Consider the following 24,364-nt stretch of genomic DNA (forward strand, 5'->3'; position numbering starts at 1 on the left):
TTTTCAAATCAATGAAGAGCTACATTTATAATCTACACTGAGGTCAGCCAGAGGTGGTTGGGGTGGATTGCAGGCCGACAGCTTCAGGATATTCACATAGGAGACCAAGGTTCACATCCTTATTCCTGTGTGTGCTTAATGGTTAATGGTTAGCAAAAGATCTTGGTTTCGGTTACATGTAAACAAACAACTTGTGTGTGAGTGTGTGAGTGTGTGTGTGTGTGTGTGTGTGTGTGGGTTTTTTTGTATTAAACCAAGACCATGATGAGCCTTAACCAAGTGCTGACAAAGCCTACAAACAACAAAAAAAGGATAGGATATTATCTAATATATATATATGACAATTTGTTGGAAAAAACAAGAAATTAGCATGTCATTGAACCTTTTAATGATACATTAAAGGGGACTGATGCACATTTATAGGTCTATATAATGAATTTGATGGTGTCATAGCGATGCCATTATTGTTATTTCAGCTTGGGTTAAGAAACTACAAATTTATAACAGAAAGCCTAAGGATGTCTGAAGGGTGTGGAGTTTCAAAGATGTGATCATTTAGCAGCCACAAAGGATCTAATGAAAGAGGCCATTAAGCTGCATTATGGTAAATGTATGATCCAGTGTAATTCAAGCTTGACCCATGCTAGTCAGGATATCAGCATCTGCTGCATCAATTTTGACCATTCTTTTTCCATCTCCCTCTATCAAGTCCTCCAACATCATGAGAGTACATTAGCCTACTGAAGCACTGAAGCAATACTTTAAAAGTTGCACAACATTGAAAGAGGCGGGACCGTCGGAACGTATTAGTAATAGCCCGGTTCATGTTAGGTTCATATCAAATACACCCTGAACGTATTTATTCAGCGTCGGACAGAAGAGCGAACAGAGAAGGTACGCAATGCATTGTTTTTTGCTGTTTAAATCGATTCTACTTGGCCATTGAGAGTAGCTTAGTGTTTAAAACAGTAATTTTCTTATTACATGATGTTATGATCTGATATCAATGTAAATATGTTCCAAGTTCAATTTTATTGGGCTAAGAAGTAGGTTATCTGTTGGGCTTTAAATCTAAACGAACTTAAGGTGTTATTTGATAGCTTTAACAATCAACAGAACACATGGATATAAGCGAGTAAATCACAGAGACAATTTAGAAAAAGTACTTGTCCTCTTATTTTCCTTCAGTTATCATGAGTTATCAGTTAAATGATGTCAAGAGTCCTGACCACGAACTGGTGCGGCACAAAAACTTCAAATTGATCAGAGGGATTCACAATCCAGACGATGTGGAACAGATCTACAACCTGGACATCCGAGACTCTGATGTGTTTGTTGTCACATACCCAAAATCAGGTGAGATTTTGTTTTGCACATAGAGCAGGCTCCAGCCTGTGCAGACTCATCATCAGACACACTGCTGTGTCCACTGTCCTACAGTGTGAGTGCACTTAAGGTCAGTGTGATTTTTGGAGCTTTCAGCACAGAAAAAGGAACAAGGCTAATTTTTATGTACAGCATTTCCAGATGAATGTCCCACTCTTTTGTGTGCTGCAAATTATTTTCAGCTATTTTCAGCAGAGAGCAGGGTGAATGATTGGCTAGACGAGCATGTATTGTGAAAACACTCAAACAGTACAAAGGTCCACGGAGAGGAGAGGCATACTCATACACCAGGTTGACCTAATTGCTGCCATTGTACACGCAAAGTTTGAGGCCTGTCTGCTCTGTTTGACAGGGACCATCTGGATGCAGCAGATCCTACGGCTCCTTGATGCAAAGGGAGATGTGACAGCCATCAGGAAGCTCAACAGCTACTTCAATGCTGATCTCATCCCCTGGATTGAGGTGAATGATAGCAGACAGACCTTTATAACAGCCCCATCACCTAGACTGAGGGTCTCTCATCTACCATACCAGTTGATGCCTTCTGCTCTGAGCCAGAAGAGAGGCAAGGTCAGTTCACAGAGTGAATTTTATCACTGATGTCATTGTTAATTTCAGGTCACAATTCTGTTTTTTTCTTTAAAGCAGGTAGTTTATCGTTAGTCTCAGCCATCTTTCTGCCAGCACATCTAGTTCCTGTCATGTCAATTTTAGAAACATATTAAGACACTGATATCCTGAGTTATATGCACAAAGATACTTAATACAAACTTCACAACATAGTGTAACAAACAACACACTTTATTTTGATGAGCTGCCATGTCACCTAGTTTCAGGCTGAGATAACCAACATCTATAAGCTTCAACTGGCTAAAGAAGCAGACATTGAACAGATCCAAATGGCAGTAAAAGATTGTGTGTTGTACTGATCACACTGCACAGACCAAGTGTTGGGTAGAACAAACACCATACTGATGACTTTGGTATTTTCTGAGCCACTAGTAGAGGAGCTACAAATGCAAAGTTTGTCCAGATGGTGGCACTAGAGGAAAGATAATGGGGTCATAGCATTATTTTCTTAAACTAATATGATATTGCAGGGTATTTTTGTGATAACAATATTGATGTCTATGATAAAATACTGAAAACTGCTAAGGCTAATGTTGAGCATTTCAAAGATCTGATAATAATATTTTGGCCGATATTTTTTTTAACACATAACAAAAACAAACATTTGGATCAAATTTGAGCAGGACATTTTACAGTATAGAAACAACACTCTCTGTTGTACAAATGTAATAGAGACTTTTTCTAAATAACCTCAAGCACATGCTTTACATTTCTGTCTGACATTTCCTGTTGTGTACCTTACATATTTGCAGATATTGATATACCTGCGATAACATGGGCCGACTTGGAGGATTTATTGGTCAGGCTTTAGTTGTTAGACCTCACACGGGCTGTTGGGCTTTCTTCACTTGATCTTTGACTCTACTCACAATGCTTCTACTTGAGGTTGTGAAATAAGTTTGTTGTGTTGCCCCCCTTTGGTGTGACAGTCTTCTTAGACTGTTTACCATAGACTGTGAAAAATATGGACGTAACCACTGTGATGTCACCCACTGGTTTCTGAAGAGCGGTTTTGAAGCTCAAAGTGGGCTGCTCCGGCCACCGCCATCTTGGCATTGCCTGACTCCAGGTGAGGTGGCTGAATGAAGCCTGGTTGCTGAAACAAGCCACCTAATGGCTAGCGACCTGTCACTCAAAGCGGCCACATCCTTAATTATGCATAACTTTACGGCTTAATAAAAAAAGAGGTGAGTTATAAAAAAAATTCACCCTTGTACAGTTGTCATGAATGGGGAAATTAGCTATAGAAACCAAAACTGTTTTTGTACCAGGCTGTAAACATGTTTATTTCTGCTGTAAAGTTGGGTATTTTAACATAGGGTTCTGTGGAGATTGACTCGCTTTTGGAGCCAGCCTCAAGTGGCCATTCAAGGAAATATGGTTTTTGGCACTTCGCATTGCCTTCATTTTTTAGCCCGGAGGTTGTCGCCTGCTGTTTACGTGTTACTGCGTTGTTGTTGTTTTTGTGTTTTATAACCATACAACTTCTGCAGTATCACAGTTGCTGCCTTTTATTAGAGATAACTCCACTACAGCGGAGCCAGCAGCAGTGCTAGTTTCCCATTTGGCCATGCTTGGTGCTGCAGTACATAGTCAGCACGTCACAGTAACATTCAATCATGATATTACTGATTTTTATCGCATTAAAAATCCTAGCTTTATCATGTGTCATGAACAGTATGATAGGACACACCCCTAGTGGCGCTAGAGGAAAGAGTCCATCAATGTGCTCAGTAAATTTAACTACAATCTGCCACCTATAAGTGGAAATTTTGGCCTAATGTGGAAAGGCCATGGAATAAACAAAATTCATGGAAATCCATCCAGTAGTTGTTCAAATATCTTGCTTTGGACCAAAGTATTGGACTGTCATTGCCTTCTTTTGGTCCCAACAGTGCTGTGACAAGATTAACCCTAATGTTCATTTATTTTAGTTAGTTTTGTTGTTCTGTCTCCTTGCCTATGTTCCTCTGTATTTTGTAAGTTGAAGTTGGTCTTGTGACTTCCTGCCCTATGGCTGCAGGAAATGGTACACACCCATATCATCCCATTAACAATGAGAGGCCACTTTCAGGCCCCAGGGGGGTTTTGGAGTGAACACACAATCACAGTCACTGATCACTGATTGTAGAATTTCCCTATGCATTTTGTAATGTGAATTTTACACCTTTAAAATCCAAAAAGGCAATCAGGATGTAGTTGTAAATTGTTGATACTCAGACTTGACCTCTTTTAGGTGATCTACGTGGCAAGAAATCCCAAAGATGTCCTGGTGTCCTACTTCTACTTTCACAAAATAGCAACCATGCTGGAAACCCCAAAGGATTTCCATGACTTCTTTGAGAAATTCATGAAAGGAGAAGGTAAGAGGTCCAATGTAATGTTTGCACAGAGAACATTGCTTGTGTCATTTTCTCAGCAGTGAATGTACTATACTGTGGTGGTAACTTTGTATATTATTCATTGCAGTGTTTGGGTGCAGCTGGTTTGAGCACATTAGGACTTGGTACTCTCACAAGGATGATATGAACATGCTGTTCATCACTTATGAAGAAATGATTCAAGTAGGAGCTCAAATCATTTCAATCCGTGCATGACCGTAAGTCATATGATGTAGGCATGTGTAAAGAGGTATCAGTCTGCAAAAAATTGCATTTAAATAATGTAAAGCTTTGTGAATTGATGCTGCTCTGTTCTTGTTCAGGACCTGCAGTCAGCAGTAGAAAGGATCTCCTTGTTCCTGGGTAAAGAACTCACTGATGAACAGCTGACCAACGTGGTGAAATACAGCACCTTCAACAACATGAAGAAGATCCCCCAGGCCAACTATGAGCAAATCTCACTTGACTTGCTCAACCATAACCAGGGAACATTCATGAGGAAAGGTAAGAGTGTTTGTATATACTGTATTTTCTTATGCATACAGGAAGACAAGACTATGGCTCATTTTTCTCAACTTTACCCCAATAGTACTAATAACAAGTAACTGCAAAAAAATTAAAACATTAAAAAAAACAGAATCAGTATCAAAATGTAGCTGCAAGCTGCAATCACCAGGGTCCAAGCAGATTGCGAGCATCTGGATGCTTATGTCTTATTTAATTGACAAGAAGCAAAACTCTTGATTTTCTTTAAAATGATTAATTATGGTCACAGCTATATGCCGATGCTCAGTTCAGGCATATATATATATACTTTCAGATACGTTTGATGTAGGTTAGCTTATGACCTTCATTGAAGACGTGTTTCACATGACTACATTTGTTGCTATTTAGATGAAAATTGATTGGCTTGCATAATTGAAACAAACTGACATATCAAAACGTAAACTTGATTATAACAGAGTCACCTTGAGGTCAATAAGTGTCATTACATGTGCCTGAGTAGTGGATGGAATTTGTAACCCACCTGCCAATTTTAGTGTTTCTTTCTTATGGTTTGTACTTTTAGCAGAGAAGCAAAATAATAATAATAATAAGAAGAAGAAGTTTTCACAGGGTCACAACAGGCAACCTGCTGTAAAGACTGATAATTACACCTTGAGGTGGACGGGCAGTCCACGCCTTTACTTGAAGAGTTTACCAACTTTTATGTAAACAGTGTCACGGCTCTTGTCAATCAGATGTAATTGTCTTTTTAATGACCTCAATATACACTTGAAAACATACCAAATGCACAAATTGCAACATTGTTGGCAAGTAGGACTTGGCCACCTGGGGAATCGAACCCTGGACCTTTGCATCCCCAGAGATGGTGACTTACTGACTGCAACACTGGGGAGACATGGTTTGCACACTTGCGAAGCTCTACTGCTAACAAAGATGCACTTCCTCTGGCTGCATGGCTGCCTCTCTTGCTTCCATATTCGTCCCTTACCACCTCTCCATGGAAGGCATAAATACTTCAGAAATAACGGGCAATAAGAAAATGCTGATATTGTATAGCTAAAATACTATTACAATGTGCCAACAAATTAGTTTAATAAAATTCACATAACATATCATAATACTGAGGCTTGGAAGACATAATCTAAGCCACGATTCTAAAAAGCAACACATAAGCTTTAGATAAGGTTTATTAGACACTGGTTTATAAAAGATTTTACAGTTAACATTCTTTAATCTCTTCCCTTCCTTCCCCCCAAAATACTGAAAAAAAGTGCTTGAACTTAACTATTTGCCTAAATATATAATGACATTTAGTAAACAGTTAATATTCAATATTCATGTAAATGTAACTGTCCTTATACACATATTCACCTGTTCACCTGTGAACATAACACATGAATACAAAGAAAGGAAATATGTATGCTTAGTGTACCTATAATCATACATTAGGTGTTACTTTAATGTCTCACATCAATAACAAACACAATGACAACATCATTGCTGACTATAGTTAACTTAATGCGGATCAATTTGATGTTTGAAACTCAGATTAATTTAGCCAACATTGCTTGTTACGGAAGTGAGGAAAACATATTTCTTAATTGCATCATATTGTCATCATCTTATAGCTTGTGGGGGATAAAGATGCAAACATTTTTTACAACTTCATAACTTAAACAACTTGGAGAAACATGACTGTATCCATACCGGCTTTGCATGGGATGTGCGATGACAATAATAGTCCCCCCGAATGTTAATTCCACGCTACTGAGTTCCATCACCTACAGTCACTTTACCTTGCGGTAAAGTATTAAGACTAACATATACTAACATAAATTCTCTGTCAGCTACATTCAGAAACCAGATGAGGTACTGAGTATATTGTTGTGTCATTCTGGATGTTACTCTATCGGTGCAACAATCAGCATAGCATTCTCCGGGTCTTCTCCACACTTTGACCCTATGATCCAACTGCCGTAGGCAGAATCTGGACTCATTGCTGAACATAACGTTCCTCCACATGTTCAGGTTCCAGTGCACGTGTTGCCAACACCAGTGCAAACGGAACTGACAGTGAAGAGCAGTCATGGCAGGCCTCCTGGCAGCCCTATGAGACTGGAGATTGGCTGCGTGGAGTCTGTTCCGGATTGTCTGGGCAGAGAGCCGTTGGCCATATCGTCCTGCAAACCTTGACTGCAAATCTGTAGAAGACAGCCTACGGTACCTAAGTGCTGACAGGGTGAGGAAACGGTCTTCTTTGGGTGTTGTCTTCTTGAGACGCCCACTTCGCGGCCTGTCTCTGACATCCCCCGTTATATGGAACTTGGCCTTCACTTTGGAGATGGTACTAGGGCTCACTCCAAATAATGCCGCAACTTGGTTTTGCGGAACACCAGCTTGAAGTTGCCCTATCGCACAGGCCCTATCCAGATCAGTCAAATGTGGCATGCCAATTCTTGGATCACCTGATTGGCAGCACCTGGGGGTACCAGAAACTCAAAACAAGAGTCAATAGCAACAGCAAAATAAACTGTTTGGCATTGGCAGGGAAGATTTGGCAAATTTTTCATGGGCGCAACCCACATACTCAGCTCTGCTGCTCATCCCACAAATGCATGTTCCTTACAAATGTGGCACCATTTAAAAGGGAAATAAACAGGCTTTCCAACGGTATAAGATTTATTGCCAAGAAGCATTGTTCCAACAAAGAAATAATCTACCAAGCAAAAATGTCCTTACTTTTTGTGCTATTTAGCAGTTTAGTTCTGGCTTTGAGGCCAATTTGATATAGCAGCCAAACTGTACTTACAGAGTCACATGATGCTGTTGGGCCCAAAAATACTTTTCCCCATACACTTACATTGTGAAAGAGATGTCTGTAAATCAGTGGATACATTTTTTTGAGCGACACAACCCCCATGAAATGACTCATTTCACTATCAGAATTTGATCCATTCAATCCTATCACATTTGAAAGCCCAGAACAGCCACACAATTGAAGTGTTTTATCCCCATTCAAGTTAGCTGGAGAGCTAAACTGGAAGTTAGCCATCTCAGGCGGGGGAAGTCTCTAGTGAGCATGCTCCATGGGTGCATTGGGCCCATAGAGTGTGTGCATTATGTTTTCATTTGGGTAATTACTTAACAGCAGGAAGTGGCTAATTTGGCTTCATGCACCACTGAGCAACTTTCTCAGGAATGAACAGGGCCCCGACTCCGACGCTGTATCCAGTTCTCTTTATACATCTCTTTATTACATCCACTAATCCTTCAACAGTAGCCTAAACCTGTGGCCAAATGAATAATCAAAGCTATACTGCACTTAGGCCTACAACAGCACATATCAATGACTCTGCCTACCTATTATAAAAGTTGATGGCAGCGTGTTGTTGACTTGAAATTCCATTAGAGTTTTCTTCCACTGTTACACTAATAGAAGTGTGGAATAGGTATGGCAATGCACAGACCATTATTGATTATTTGGTTGAAAATATGCCTACTGATAAAAGCTGCTAACAATAATTATCCTCTCAGGTGGAAAGATTTCCCAGTCGCAAGAAATAAAACCTTTGTAGGCTTGTCATTTCAATGTAGACACATGTGGGTTGGTATTCTGCCTGGTTTGTGGAGCCATGCATTGTCAGGTAAAAGAGTTACGAGGAAGACAAAGTCAAGTGAAGAAGTATAAAACTTGCTGATATGGCAAGCTATTTTAACATTTAATTGAACCACACTCCTATCTGTAATTACATTTTACATATCCACAATAGCATTTCTCCTAGTCAAAATTGTATTCTCACTAGTCAGAATGGTAATTTAAGATATCCACAATAACATTCTTACGATTAGAAATTGTATTTTAGGATATCTAAAACTTTAATTGTACTAGTCAGAAATAAATTTTAGATATCTAAAAGTCCTTAAAAAGTATAAGTGGCCATTTTAACATTTAACAGCTAGACTGGATATGCATTCCAGATATCTGAAATTCATTTCTTCCTAAACAAAGTAAACATTTCAGATATCCACAATGACCTTCTTCCTATCTACAATTGTCATTTCAGCTATCCACAACGTAATTCTTCCCAGGACAAATGACGTCACTTTTGCCATTTATATGTATTGGGCTTGCAATTCAGATATTCACAATTACATTTTTGATATCCAGATTGAATATTCTGGATATCTGCAATAGAATTCTTACCAGGAAAAACTACAATCTACAATCCAATTATTACTAGTCATAATTTTAATTTCAGATATCCAAAATGAAAAACCATTCCAGATATCCATAATGTAATTTTGAATATCCAAAAATACATTTTGACTAGTAAAAATGTCATTTTGGATATGTACAATTCCAATTTTACTAGGAAAAATACAATTGCAGACATCTGCATGAATATTGTGGATATTGATCATTTTAATTCTTCCAATCCAGAATGCAGTTTTAGATATCTGAAATTGTAATTGATGTAGATCAACGTAGTCAGTGGTGTACTGCGAGTTGGGCGGTGCTTGTTTTTGGCTCTTTTCAAAATGGCAGTGTTGGAACTCAGTTAGGAGCAGGTTTGGTTAGTAGCAATAGTTAATTGTCAAAGATAATTATTAATTGTTAAAAATCACTAAAATCATTAATATGAATTAATAATAATGGGGCACGACCCTGAGGTCTGGGACCAATAACCAAACAGTGAAAACAGTCTTAAAAAGGGTCGTTCATCCAAGAATGTCACATCCGAGAGATATTAACATTACAGGATGTAAGTGAAGGTTTAAATTCAAGCACTGACCCCGTCACCAAGCTGTTATCACAGTATGTATACAAACAATCACAGGAAACTTCTCTTTTAATCCACAACAAAGTTTATTAACTTTAGCAATATCAATTATAAATCAATAATGCTTCAATTAACAAATGTCTATCATACAACTACAACTATCAAACCCAAGATGGCGGACGTGAACCACGTGGGGTTACATCACGCGAGAGTTCCAGTAAATGGACTGTATTTGTAGAGCGCCTTTCTAGTCTTCCGACCATTCAAAGTGCTTTTTACACCACAAGTTACATTCACCCGTTCACACACATTCATACGCTGATGGCACACCCATCAGGAATAATTTGGGGTTCAGTATCTTGCCAAAGGACACATCGACATGTGGACCAGAGGACCCAGGAATTGAACTGCTGATCTTCTGATTAGTGGAGGACCTGCTCCACCTCCTGAGCCACAGCCGCCCCGTCAATGGGGCTGACCGCGAGATTTGAACAATGGCTGTGATTAAATGGCAAACGCCAGTTAGCACGTGCCTCTGATCACTACAATGGCGTTGGACAAAGCCAAGCATATCTGTCACTCAGCAACACCTGTCTCACTACAGAGTAGCATGTGCGAGCATTTAAACCTATATGTGTACATGCAAGTGAGGTTAGTAGAAAAGGTGAAAACACCAAAGAACAAAAGATCTCAGCTATCGTGAGGAGAAAGTTGCGCTTGCTTTGATTTTGGTCGGCCACGGTCTGATTTCAGACACAAAATGCAACCTATGATCTAACACATGATGGCAAGCTAACACAGAGTAGTCCAAGCAGTTGGACAATCAAAAAACAGTTTAGCATGATAATCAAAAACCAAAACAAGCAGCAAACAGAAATACTACTTCCACAGTATTTTCGGCAGCAACAACCAGACTCGCAGTCCGTTAACTTCACAACAACAGCTGATGCTGAAAATAACACACACTTTAATAACCCATCTGCCCAGACTTGAGCCTCTCTCGCTTAAGGAGGCGAGTAGAGTGTGTTTCAGTCTGTCTTCCTGGTCCAGTGCTCTGAAAGTTTGCGCTACCTACTCAGGAGCTACCAGTAGCTCATCCTGTCAGACTAGTCTGATGAACAAAGCCTCTCACTTGTAATGACTTACCCTAGCAAAAAACATTGTTTAGTAGCTATTGAGGTGAGATATGCATGAGAAGCAGACATACAGCCTCTATAAAAAGTAATTATAAGTAGAGTAGCTCAGTCTGTCATGCAGGGAATATCTATCAGAATGGACTACTACCTCTATAAATGTGGTTAAAATTATGGTAGTTCATTCTGTCAGGAAGGAAATATCTATCAGAATGGACTATTACCTCTATAAAAGGGCTCAGTTCCCTGGGCTTGGTAGAAGATGGGGGCCGTCCTTGTGCTCTCTCAGCAGGTTCATGACAGCTGATCCTCGGCAGAGTTGCAGAGGGAACAACGAGGTTGACTTAGTTAAAGACGAGCAGGGCACAGAGGTTATCCTTTGTCTTTCTTCTGCAGGAAAGGTGGGAGAGGTGGGTTGCATAGCAGTCTCCTTCTTTGGATGCGTTTACGGACTCAGTTGAACACGAGTAAAATCTCTACCCATCCAGCGAGGTTGAGATTGTGTGGCCTAGTACAGTACAGTATGTACAGTTAATGTACGTATGGGAGTTACTTCCTCATAGCCATGGAAACAGCTGGAGTAGTTGAAGTTTGAGGAGCGCCTCTGGTGTTTATACTCTTGGTGACATCACGGCCAGGAAGGGGAAATCCTCGAGTGTTTCCAGTGGGTCTCGTCCAATGGGAGCTGAGAGTTTGACTGTACTGGATTTCACACCTAGGTGTGCGGTGAGCAGACCATGATGGGGGATGAAGTCCATTTGGAGTCCTTTTGTTTGACTTAGTGCCTTTCTTTGTTATCAGGCTTTGTGACTGCATGCAGGCCTGCTTTTGTCTCATGCATGTGGTGTGAGGCCCAATAACAGCCTGATCAAAAACTTTCATATATTGTAGCTAAACAGTACATTAAAATATGTTTCTGAAAACATTTGAGGTGAGAAATAGGCAATGCAGTAACAGAATCTTGATTAATATTTGATCAGCACTGCCTAGTTTGACAGTTTGATCTGAATCGTGTGTCAGAATGTTCATTTTGGATATCAGAAATGTAATTGTGTAAATCTGAAACTGAAAGCTCTTATTATTGTATTATTATTGTATTAGCTCTCTTATTTTAGTTAAAGCTGCTGTTGAATCATTGCCTACGACTGAGGAAAATCTCATCATTCTCATTTTGCTGGACTTCAGCACAGCTTTCCATATAATTGACTGCGACATTTAACTGAACACACTCAGGGACTGGGTTGGTTTAGATGGAATTTAAATTGGTTTTCAACCCGCCTATCGAACAGAAAGTCGCAGTTCATAACTTAAGTTCTTTCCTGGTTCTTAAATCATACTTGGCGCGATTTTATTCAGTTTGTATCTGCGTCATCACGGTCATATTTGTCATTTTGTCCTGCTACTGTTATACCAAGACACCAGTTGTATGCCCTGTTTAATCCAAAAACTTTTAATGACCTGGACTTCCTGCACTGCTGCCCTGCTGCTACAAAAGAGTGGATGGCCTCATTTCAGCTGAATACTAATAAGACTGAAGTTCTGGCAATTGGTTCTGATAATATTTTGCTGCTCTGTTCTAATATCTGCCACAGTCCAGTCTTTGGACAATGACACATTTGTGACTTGGTTTTGTCCGTTGTGTTTCCAAAAATACTGCACTGTCAACACCCATACACAGTTTATACTTTATAGTGTTACTATATACTGTATGGAATTGAGGTATATTGACAATATACTTATATATTGAACTGTAAAATACTCATACACCCACATGGGATAAGAAGAAACAAATTCCATCTCTGATGTAGTTGAGATGGGTTTTAGGAAAGAAGTTACAACACAAAACAATCACAATGCTTTACTCCACAATTGCTGAAATAAAATCTGAGTGATTACACATGGCAATGTGACAGTGAATGATTACAACAGCCTTTTCCTTCTCCTTTCATGTACAATCCTGCGTGAACATCAGGCATCATAGGTGACTGGAAGAATCACTTCACTGTGGCTCAGAATGAGAGGTTTGATGAGGTCTTCCAGAGGGAGATGAAGGACTTTCCTCTGTCTTTTATCTGGGACATTAAGTGATCAACTGTTGGTCTCATGACAAAGAAGATACTCACAGTTGCAGCTTCATGAACACTATGCTATACAGACAAATAAATTAGTTGTGTCAGCTTCTCTTTTCTTCTGCCATACCAGTGGATAAAACACTTTGCTGATATTTTCTAAAGCACTCTATAGTTTTTGTTATCGTCCAGGCAGCCAGTGGTTTCAGTTCATTTTAGTATGCTATGAAAATCTATGCAAAGCTGCACAGAGACTATGGGTATTGGTTGCAATCTTGATATGTAGTCTTTTATCATTGCACCATAACTATGTGTTTCTATTTCAGTGTAATGGGGCTTGTTTTCTTGAGATAATTAAATATCTATTCAGTGGTTATGTAAAACAGAACAACAAAGGCCCCACTGTAAGAGCATCTTGCAGAGACTGTATAGCTTCTTGAGTTAGGTAATCCTTCATTGGGGTCAAGTCTGTCTTCTACTGTTGTCACAGCTACATTATTGTTGCTTGGTAATGCAGTGCTTCAGATCAATTGGGGACCACACCTACTGTTACTGCAAAATCCCATAGAAATGTGAGCTAAACTGCAAACATGTGGTCATGAACTTGACAAAATCAAAAAGACTTGCAACTCCACCTTGACTTTAACCACCAGTGACACATTACTTCTCTTTGACTTAAGCCTTATAACTTGGAATGACTTGATAGGTGGTATCAAGTCATTCCAACCCTAAAATCAAAGATTCAAACCTATGTCATAAATAAAAGTGTGGAGCCAATCAACTCTTCATTTTACCACAGATATACTGTGAATCAATCAGCCAGTCATGTTGGGCGAGCAGGAGTGACAGACAACAGATGAACCTCAGATGATCACATTTACTCTCTGCTGCCGTCTACAAAACATACAACATGCAAAACATTCAGCTCAGAAATGAGCAATGGTTGTAAATGTGTAACTTGACGTTGTTCACCTCTGCAACTGATTGTGATGTTTTAAAGTTTAGACTTCTTCTGAAACATGTATAAACTGTATATTCATGTATATTGAACAATAGAAGTGATTACTTGCATATATTCAGAATGCATTAAACTATACAAATCTTGAAAGATCTTACCATGTGAAGTGCAGTATGATGAAGGCTGGGCATGGAGGGATAATACTGTAGTAGTGACTGAAGCCCGTCTGGAACAGTCAAGCACTGAAATTTGGCACAGAATACTTGGTCAGATTCTTAGTCCTGTTAACTGATTCTATGATCACATATTGCCTTATGTAAATTCTATTTTCATGAAATTATACTGTTTTTGTTTTTTATTTTTTTCCAGGAAACATTCTCGTATGGCTGTTTGTTTTAAGACATTAAACACTGACACATTTGAAAAGTCTGTCTGATTTTATTCCTTTCCTGTGGTGTTTCTCATTTATCCTTACAGTATGTGCCAAGGCTTTTCTTTGGCTGTGCCCCCAATCATCGTCTCATTCACAACTCCCTGTAGCAAACCTTCAATAGTTATCTCTGTGGGCAGGGAATTGCAATTTCAGACACTTGAATCATCATCATCATTTTGCTCTATGGCTGACTGATGTAGTGACATATAACTATCATTTTAATTTCTACTAGTGTTGAAACATTGCATTGTGAGATTTTTAGCAAAATGTCGTGTACATGTTATGGACACCACATTTTTTGTTCCACTGAGACATACAAAGGGCACTATGATGTGCATACATTTTAAAGTGACAATTCCAACACTTAAATAAAACAGCATAAAGTAAATATAGTTCAGAAGGCCGCAGATAGGGAGTGATTTAGCCTAATCTTCTCACAGGGCCTGGCTGGGTCAGGAACTGCAGCTGTTTTGGGCCTGTAAAGCCTATTGACACATTGTATGTTATATTGTTTATTAGTATGTTATAGAAATAACTTGTTAAAGGACAGGTTCACAATTTTTCATAGCTGTCTTAAAACAAGTCAGATGCCCAAATGAACATTGAAACATGTTTTTCTTGCTGTAATCATTCCTCCTGTTCATACTGACCATTAGAAGATCCCTTGATAATGCACTTACAATGGAAGTGATGGTGGACAAAATCCACAGACCTCCTGTACAAAAATGTATTTAAAAATTTAAGCTAATATGAAGCTTCAGATACACAAATCATCCCAATGAGTCAAATCAAGTAGATATGTTTCAACATTAGTCTTTTTAATGCCAAAGTCCATCTTTTTGTTACTATACTTCCACCGCAGCTCAACAGGGAAACACAAAGAGGGAATTTGAAAGACTGTAAATGTGTCAGATATCCACTTGACGCAGACTGCTGAAGCCTCATATAAGCTTCATATATATTTTTAGATCCATTTTGCACAAGAGCACATTTGAGGGGGATCTTTCAGTAGCCAATATGGGCACCTGTTGTTTTAAGAAATACTTAAAAAAAATGTTGAACTTATCCTTTTAAGCATTTAGAAATCAAATAAGAGTATGAGTATTTGTAGCCACACAAGTATTTAACACTTTTTTTAACTAACAATGGATCAATTATTAGTTTGCTACGGCAACTTATATACTGTATGATGTGTTTTCAGCTTGTTCTACTACCCCAAGGCCAAAAAAATGAATGGCTGCATCTTTAAGTACTGTTTTGGGGTACTTGTACTTTAACTAATTATTGTTTTCGTCTTGTACCTTTCATCCCTTTCATTTCCACATTATCTGACAGCTACTGTACTTTGTAGATTAAGATTTTACATAGCACATGATCAGTTGATTAAATGTTTCTTAAATATGATGTACATTCATATAAAATGTTTCCTTCTTATAGATGTAGATGTCTCTTCAACAACCCAAAGATATATAACATAGTTTAGGTGAGTACCTCGTTGACCAGCTACATGAAAATGCTCTTTACATCAGTAATATCACTCAGAAAAAAGCAGATCTTCATTATGAGTGCATTAAATTTTGATAGTAATGTACATTTTGCTGTAATCTTACATGTAATGGAGTAAATTTATATATTGGGGGATCGCTAAAATTCAGTCAAGAATCTCTTTCACCACTGGCTATACTTTATATTTTACTGCCCTCTTCTGGGCAAAGAATATGTCTGCCACCAGGAGTGCATTCCTTTCCTGCATGTCAAACAGTGCCAGAGCCAAGGCAGACATTTATCTGGTCAATTTAACTGGCAAGACATAGAAATAAACACTCATGTGTGTATATGTTTTATTTATGAAGATTCCTTCTCCAACTGCTGTTAGAGTCTTTAAAAAATAAATGCAGCTGTTGAATCTTCTTCATGTGTCAGGTCAAACGATCATATTCCAGACAGGAGCTGGTGGTCCTGTCAGTCCTGTGTCCTTCTGCTGCTTTAGTCCTCTTCACTGCCCATCTCTAAAGGGTCAAAGTCTGGGTCATCTTCGTCCAAGTCCAAGTCCTCAATGTCTTGGAACAGTGATTCATCCACTTCAACGTTGTTTCCAGCTACAGGAGAAAGCAGGTGTGTGTTAGAATACAACTAGTGCTAAAAACAAACAATTCCCCAACAGATCCACTCTGAACTAAAGATTTTAGCTTTTGTGTTTCCTGGCCAAAAAACTGTCCTTGATTTGTGATTAACCCACTGATTTTCTTACAATGCTGAATAGCTCCCCCAAATCTTTCAAACCAGTGTTTGTACCAAGAAATGATCAGACTGAGGTTTGGACATTTTCTACAACATTAACCATTATTTATCCATTTCAACACATTGACACTCAGGAGCTCTTTACCGTCTTCAAGGAACTGAATGTCAGATGTGTCCAGGTTGTGGTCTCTCTCAAACAGCTGTTTACCTGTGAGGAAAAGATGACATTGTCTTTAGTTCATATGTGTATGTCATCAACTTTCCAACTTGTGCACCTTGACATCTTTAAGTAATAACATGAGAATTTACCAGTGAGCTTGGGTTTTCCTGCCTGCTCCTCTTCTTTCTGTTTTTTCCTCCTCAGCTCGGCCATTTCCAGCTCAAATGTGGCTTTCCATGCCAAGAAGTTCTCAATGGTTACCACTGTGCCCTGGAAAGCCACCTGTCAAACACATATTTATATTACCATACTGTATTTATCATAACTTTCTCAACGACATTCATTATTTTCAGCCTTACAACACTGGAGAGAATAATGAGCAAGTTAACCACATCTGGTGTTGTGGATATTTTGAGTGATGGTCAGCACCTCAGTGGAGAAAAGTGGACACGAGCCTTTGATGTCTTAAAGCTAAAAAAGTTTATTGAAGTACTTGATCAAGGAGAACTGAAATAGCGAACATTGAAGTCATCTGCAACTCGGATGCTGTCTCTTTCCGTTCTGCCCTCTGAAAGCATGAGTCCTAGTCTTTATCAGCCTACAATATGAAAAAATAGCCTAATTGGTTCACTAGTTTCTAAACAAGGAACTGCATTTTACCTGTGTCAGTTTAGGTCACGTTGCATGGAACTTCAGCAGTTTTGGTTTGAATTTCTGACTGTGTCAATAGAATCTACGCATCCCCATCTGTGTTGTCAAGGAAAGCCTCTTCCGACCTTAGTGACCATGGCAATGCTGATTTACCCTCAATCAGAGAGGTTTCTGCTTTCCCCAAAACATCATAGACAGCTGGAGTCTCAAGGAGAGGAGAATATGTCTCCTTCCTGCATTTGAATTACAGTGTGACCTCAAGGCCCAGGCTTGACCCAATGCAACCCAATTTGTAACCCCTAAAGATGGAAAATTCTATAACATCTGGTATGTCACAATTCAAAGCAGAGCTCAGAGCCTCCATTCCATAAAGTGGTTTACCAATTCTGTCAATACAGCATTATGTCCTGAAACAAGAACAACTAGAGAAATAGGATTGAAATTATTGATGTGATACTGATATCACAATATGGTATTATGTTAAATGTATGTTCCTACCTTCTCTGCTTCCTCTGCCTCCCTCTCTTTCCGCCGTTTCTCCTCTTCTCGTCTGTTTTTCATCATGTCCACAATTTCATTAAGTTTCTCCTGCACAGCTGTCACCAGAGTGAAAATCATCACCATGCCCAGGTTTTCTTCTGCCTGCAGAGCAACCACACATACACACTGTTGATACAAATTACAATGGTAACAGATCAGGTATAATATAATAATAACTTTTTGTTATTATTTCAAGATCAACATTCAACATTTTATTGCCATCTCAACATAGCTGACAGGAATTTGCTTTGTTTGCTCATATAAAACAAGCAGAATTCCAGGACATCACATGACTGCACTAACAATCAAAACATGAAAATATAAAATGATCAAGGTCACACAATAAAACATGCATAACAGAGGTAAAAAGGATCAAATGAATGAGTAAAACTAGTATCCTATAAATGAATAAAGCCAGTATTCCCATAGGGAAGTGATCTGAACCGCCAGCCACACATGATGTGTGCTATTGTGTAGATACCATCACCTTGTCCTATGGGCAAGAATGATAATCTTTGCTGTTTAAGAAATAAGAAGGCAAACAAAATCACCTCTAGATAAATGCTGTTACAGAACCTGGCTGTCCTGATTCTGATACTTTAATATTTCTAAAGAAAGGAAGAAATTTAAAAAACGTTTGAATGATGTTTTACTTGTGCTACCTGACGGAAGTAAAATTTAAAAAAAAAACCCAAAAAAACAAAAAACACTGAATACTTGGAATTTATGGGAATTCTTTCACCTAGAAGTGGTCAAAGATATCATGAGGTATTAAGTATCTGTTCAAAGTTAGTGCTTTCTGCATTTGAATCCAAAAATATCTGCAAGAGCATCCAAAACAAAACACAGCAAGTCTTGGATAGGTTCTCAAGTAACAGGGAGAGGATATGGACCAGGGTCCAATATAGATTAAAGAACAGTCCTTAATCTATATACAGTCCTACAGTCCAGATGGACAGACCTGTTGCTGCAGTAAGGTGAGGATGTCCTCCACATCGCTGTCCTCTAGGTTCTCCTGGGAGTGGATCTCCCACAGCGGAGGCTCATCTGGATATTTCTCTACATACGTGAACTTTAACATCGCTTCCACAGCTGCATGGAGAAAACAGCCCATATCATCACAGTCTGCTATACATCAATTCACCAATTTTCTGTCCATGTTTTGTAGGGTGTTTAAAATGCAGTTTTTACAACTGTCATGTTGTTGCACTCACTTTTTCTTTCACCATATTTATGCTACAAGATGGAACTGCTGTCTTTATCATCATAGCCAGATGTCTCTTAATATCACTGACAAATTTCATTATTTAGCAACCACATACATCAACATACTCACTCTCTCCATTTTCCCCTGCATCTGACGTTACAGTAATGGTAAAGCTGATGGGATCCTCTGAAAGCACTGCAACAAAATATGGATTAGTAACATAATTTCTACATCTTCCTATTTGATATATAAATTCACTTAGTTCACTACATGTCGGTTAATAAATCGGATGGCCTAGAGCAGGCTGTCTAGGTTACCTCAGGCATCATCAAAAATGTCGTTTAATGCTATATAAACATTGTACATAAGGTATATAACCTTACTATGAAGACAAAACTTACTGTCTGATTATGTTTAGTAAATGTGACATATTCCTCTCACTGACTGATGCACCTTCAGTATAATGAACTCTAAAGTAAAGTCTGTGTTTAAAGTCTACTTTAAATATATTTTATGAATGCCGAGTTAAGATGCAGCCCCGGATACCTTAATGTGTACTTTTACATTATGCACGTATATGTACAGAGTTTTTCAATAAGGGAAAAATGACCCTGAATCTGAATGGAGTTAGGCATACTTTGCTGTCCATATCAGATACCGTGAAGGGCCCAATCTAGCAGCTCGTTAATCAATGCTGCATGTCTGACATTTAGCTTGAGTAACATTATAACGACAGTAGATCTATATCACTTTGTGCCAAGGGAATAGTAAGCGACATTTTTTTAAAAATTGCCTTTAGTAAATAGCAATACCAGTTAGCTAACGCTAACTAGCTAGCGAGCTAGCTATCTTTCATTTTCCTGTCTACATGAATGGAATTCAGACCTGTGTAAGAGTCTGGATAGATGGACTCTATAGCTTCAAGTTCATTCCTTTGCTCTTCGGCGTAGTCTGTCATTTTGTGTAGCTACTGGTTATCTGTAACTTAGAAAACTCATCACCGCCGCTACGTCAGAGCTAACACACTGGCGTGCTGCGTGTTCCACTGGCTCGATGCTGATCGATGATATCGTGATTCCGACTTTTTGGTCTGCTACTGGTGGTTTTGTATTTCAGTTTTCATTTTGGGCAGCATGTGGGCACTATACACTATATATATATATATGTATATATATATATATACAATATACACACACAATACATAACTGCAGATATTTCTGTTGTATTCAAAACAACTTCAGTGTGACAGTAAACAGCGTCACTCTTCTGATATCCATTATTTGGGTCTGCAAGCGCATGGACCATGGATTTTTTTCAATGGGTGTATAATAAGGTCGTATTATAATTGTTATTCATCCCTGATTCTTTCCCAGCAACGTTATTGCAGATTCAAGAGCAATTCACTAACACAGATACAACATAAGAAAAAATAGTCTATGGGACAGGCCAGAATTTGGTTCTACCTAAGGTGGCAAAATCTCTTGGGTACCAGTTTGTTTGTAGGGTCCATATAAGTAGCCTACTTTGAAACACGATAACCATTTCAGATGAGTAGCTTTACTAATTTTTTGAGACAATAATTGTTTTTTCTATTATCGTCCTACAGTATCTGCACAGTAGGTTTGTGTGCAGTTTATTATAAGATCGTATGTACTAATATATGCAATACTTAAGTTTGAATCACACATAAAATTACACATGTATAGAATATAGCATATATACAAAGAATATAAACAGGTTCTATGTGTATTTTTTCAGCATGTGTTTTTTTGGGAGGGGTGGTGGGGGTTACAACTGAGCATCAAAGGACCAGTGTATAGAACTTAGTGGCATCTAGCGGTGAGGTTGCAGATTGTAGTTTAAGTGCTTTTGCAGGATGAAGAAAACCCAGCGCTCTCAAACTTATCAAAGGAAACAGGACAATCCAAGAGTCCTTCAAGTTCCAGGGAACATCCTGTCCTTGGATGGGACTACTTACACCTGCATATACAGCGTGCCAATTACCAGGCAGCAGTCTGGAGGCACTGCCTGGACATAGCCAGACATAGCAGAGCCTAAAGGACATGGATGGACAACTGATGACAGAGGTATGCTTATAATAAATACAATAAATAAATGTTCACTATCTTGCTCTAATAATGAATGAATACTTTATTTTGGTTATACATTATAAGGAACAAAACCTAACAGTTTGTGTGGGTATGCAACTGACAAAACATCATCATACATGTTTACACCAATCCATTTCACACAATAAAATCCACACAGTCATATGGCTTATTTTTGCCCATTCTGTACAAACCATAAGATAATTCAGAATATCAGCAGTACAAAAGAAAGACAAAAAGAAAATTTTACATTTTAAGTTTACATTTTTTGAAACTCAACAGAGAGTTACACAATTTCAACTTGTCAGTAAGACCATTCCATTGTTTCACTCCCAGAACTGGATCGGTTCTCACTTTACATGTTTCAAAGACACACAACCCTCTTACAGGAAGGCTTGTATTCCTAACTCGAAAAAGTATTTTCAATGTTTTTAAATAAACAATATCTAAAAATTTTAACAATAATGAATAATGGATTAGTATATTCACGGTAACAGCTTTATTTATTATTATAATAGCTTTTTTCTGGAGTTTAATTATAGGGTCTATATTTGTTTTATATACATTTCCCCAGACCTCAACACAGTATACGGCATTAAGTGAACAATAAATCAAACCATTTTTTTAACATTATCATTTCCCTTTCTACTGTTTTCAATAATTCTTTCATGTCCTCCCCTGAACAAAATAAATTTGTGTCATCAGCAAACATAACAAATTTCAACTTATTAGATACTGTACAAATATCATTCAAATAATGTATAAATAACAAATAAAGTATAAATAACTTTAAAAAATGTCGCTTACTATTCCCTTGGCACAAAGTGATATAGATCTACTGTCGTTATAATGTTACTCAAGCTAAATGTCAGACATGCAGCATTGATTAACGAGCTGCTAGATTGGGCCCTTCACGGTATCTGATATGGACAGCAAAGTATGCCTAACTCCATTCAGATTCAGGATCATTTTTCCCTTATTGAAAAACTCTGTACATATACGTGCATAATGTAAAAGTACACATTAAGGTATCCGGGGCTGCATCTTAACTCGGCATTCATAAAATATATTTAAAGTAGACTTTAAACACAGACTTTACTTTAGAGTTCATTATACTGTAGGTGCATCAGTCAGTGAGAGGAATATGTCACATTTACTAAACATAATCAGACAGTAAGTTTTGTCTTCATAGTAAGGTTATATACCTTATGTACAATGTTTATATAGCATTAAACAACATTTTTGATGATGCCTGAGGTTGGCTGTTTCTCCATCTTTGACAGTCTTAGTTTTATTTTAAAGAATAAATTGCCTATTTTATGTGTTTTAATCTACAGACCCCCTACCCTCTGGTTTTACTCTGGAATTTTCAGACCTTTTATCAGTCATTATGTTACAATATGACAGAGTTCTTATTCTTGGTGATTTCAATAACCATGTTTGTTGCCTTTCTTCCTCTTCCCTTGTTTCCTTCTGATTTTATCAAACTTTTAGATTATTTTAATTTGATTGAGTATGTGAAGCACCCCAGCCATGACAAAGGGCACTCACTTGAACTTGTGCTCTCCCATGGTTTCTGTGTTGATGATGTGAACTTGGCTGGCTTTGCCATCTCTGATCACATGGCAGTGCTCCTCTAGGTTCTACTCCTCTCTCCTGACCTCAAACCCACCACGCTGGTTCGCTCCCACCCCCAATATTCACTCTCTGTTCCTCGCTTAGCCAGCCAGTGGAATCCTCCTCAGAGAACCCTTCACTTTCAAAATCATCCACCTGTCCTTCAGACTGCATTCCAACTTGGTTTTTAAAAGCTGTCTTTCAAACAGTTGGTCCAGATATTTCAGCCATTATACACTGCTGTCTGTACTGATATTTTTCCCTCCTAATTTAAACATACCACTCTTTATCCCCTCTTAAAGAAGCCCTCTCTAGATCCCTCTGTTTGAAGTAATTTTAGACTCATCTCCAAGCTACCATTTTAAGAGCGAACCCGGTCGTTCTTACCATGTTGTTTCATGCAGGATATATAATGTGGACAAGATGCTGAAAAATAACTTTATTACAAAGGTCAGAATTGAATTTAAAAAAGGAATATAGCCTGGCAGTCACGAAACTGAAATGACATTGTCACATTGAGAATGCTTGCTCATGCACCCTCTTGAATCCCAATTATTGTATGAAAATAAATGTTAAATGTATGATATATCATGTTAGGTCTACAGATCTACTACTGTACATAATCATCGTTCTTAAGTTTCAAACATGTTGAATTAAAAACATCATCTGACTAAAAACGGCTCATATCCCTTTTTCTTGAAAGATAGACTTCTGTGTTATGGTTAATATGCCGATTACGATCTGTTATTAGCCTATAATGCATATAATAGTTTAAGAACCACCACACACAACCCACACACCTTGAAATGTTGACTTGATTGTGCTTTAAAGTTGTTATGGTTGATACAGGCTGTGGGTCCGTGTTCCCTCCATCCAAAGCTCTGTTCAACTTGTTTGAAAACAGGATAAACAAATATACAAAGCATTATTTTGTTGCAGATTTTCGTGTGAAGAAACGGCATGTCTGGAGTTTTAAATAATAACGCACAGCGTCTCTCTTAATGTGGAGTGATCCCTGCAAGTATATAATAAAGCAGAAACGATAAGTGCGTTTCCCCAATAAGACAGAAGCTGTGCGCATTTACACACGAGGCACAGCAGCGTAACTTCATTGATTATCTATCTATCTATCTATAGCAAGCATAGTAAATGACAGTGTTTTTGTAGAGATGCATTAGAGGTAGATAATATACATATAACAATAAAAGTAAATACCAATTGTTTTCTGGTTTTGATTTAATTTCTATTCCAACTGCTGATTTGAAGACGAAAACAGGAAAAGCACACAAGTTTCTGTTAGATTTGTTTATTCTGTTATCAAACAAGTTGAACACAGCTTTGGACGGAGGGTAAATGGACCGCTACGGATGTGTAATGCAGTTATCCTCCTGATAAATCCTGAGCTCTATTATGTCAAGCAGCACAGCAAAACTAAAAACTGTAGTTATCAACTTGACAGGACAGAAGTCTGAGTAATCGGATCTCAATGCGTCCTCAATGCATCTTGGGTCCGTTCACACCTGTACTTAGAGCTGTCCACTTGTGATCAGATCAACCAAGAC

General features: G+C 38.3%; 2 protein-coding genes across 2 annotated transcripts; one reads left to right on the forward strand and one right to left on the reverse strand.

Annotated features, from left to right (window-relative positions):
- Nucleotides 1-764: 764 nt before the first annotated feature.
- LOC137192006 (amine sulfotransferase-like) lies at nucleotides 765-14,271 on the forward strand. The gene is made up of 7 exons (XM_067602548.1): nucleotides 765-894; nucleotides 1,189-1,356; nucleotides 1,739-1,956; nucleotides 4,253-4,379; nucleotides 4,486-4,580; nucleotides 4,721-4,901; nucleotides 12,791-14,271. The coding sequence occupies exons 1-7, from the start codon at nucleotides 825-827 to the stop codon at nucleotides 12,904-12,906; spliced, it is 975 nt and encodes a 324-aa protein (XP_067458649.1). The 5' UTR covers nucleotides 765-824; the 3' UTR covers nucleotides 12,907-14,271.
- Nucleotides 14,272-16,105: 1,834 nt separating this feature from the next.
- rwdd1 (RWD domain containing 1) lies at nucleotides 16,106-20,149 on the reverse strand. Its single transcript, XM_067602549.1, has 7 exons — nucleotides 19,963-20,149; nucleotides 19,207-19,272; nucleotides 18,832-18,962; nucleotides 17,829-17,972; nucleotides 16,829-16,961; nucleotides 16,665-16,727; nucleotides 16,106-16,377 (listed from the first exon to the last, which is right to left on the reverse strand). Exons 1-7 carry the CDS (start codon nucleotides 20,033-20,035, stop codon nucleotides 16,265-16,267), a joined length of 723 nt encoding a protein of 240 aa, XP_067458650.1. The 5' UTR covers nucleotides 20,036-20,149; the 3' UTR covers nucleotides 16,106-16,264.
- Nucleotides 20,150-24,364: the final 4,215 nt, after the last annotated feature.

The sequence above is a fragment of the Thunnus thynnus genome, chromosome 10 (genome assembly GCF_963924715.1).
Source record: "Thunnus thynnus chromosome 10, fThuThy2.1, whole genome shotgun sequence".
Classification (NCBI taxonomy): domain Eukaryota; kingdom Metazoa; phylum Chordata; class Actinopteri; order Scombriformes; family Scombridae; genus Thunnus; species Thunnus thynnus.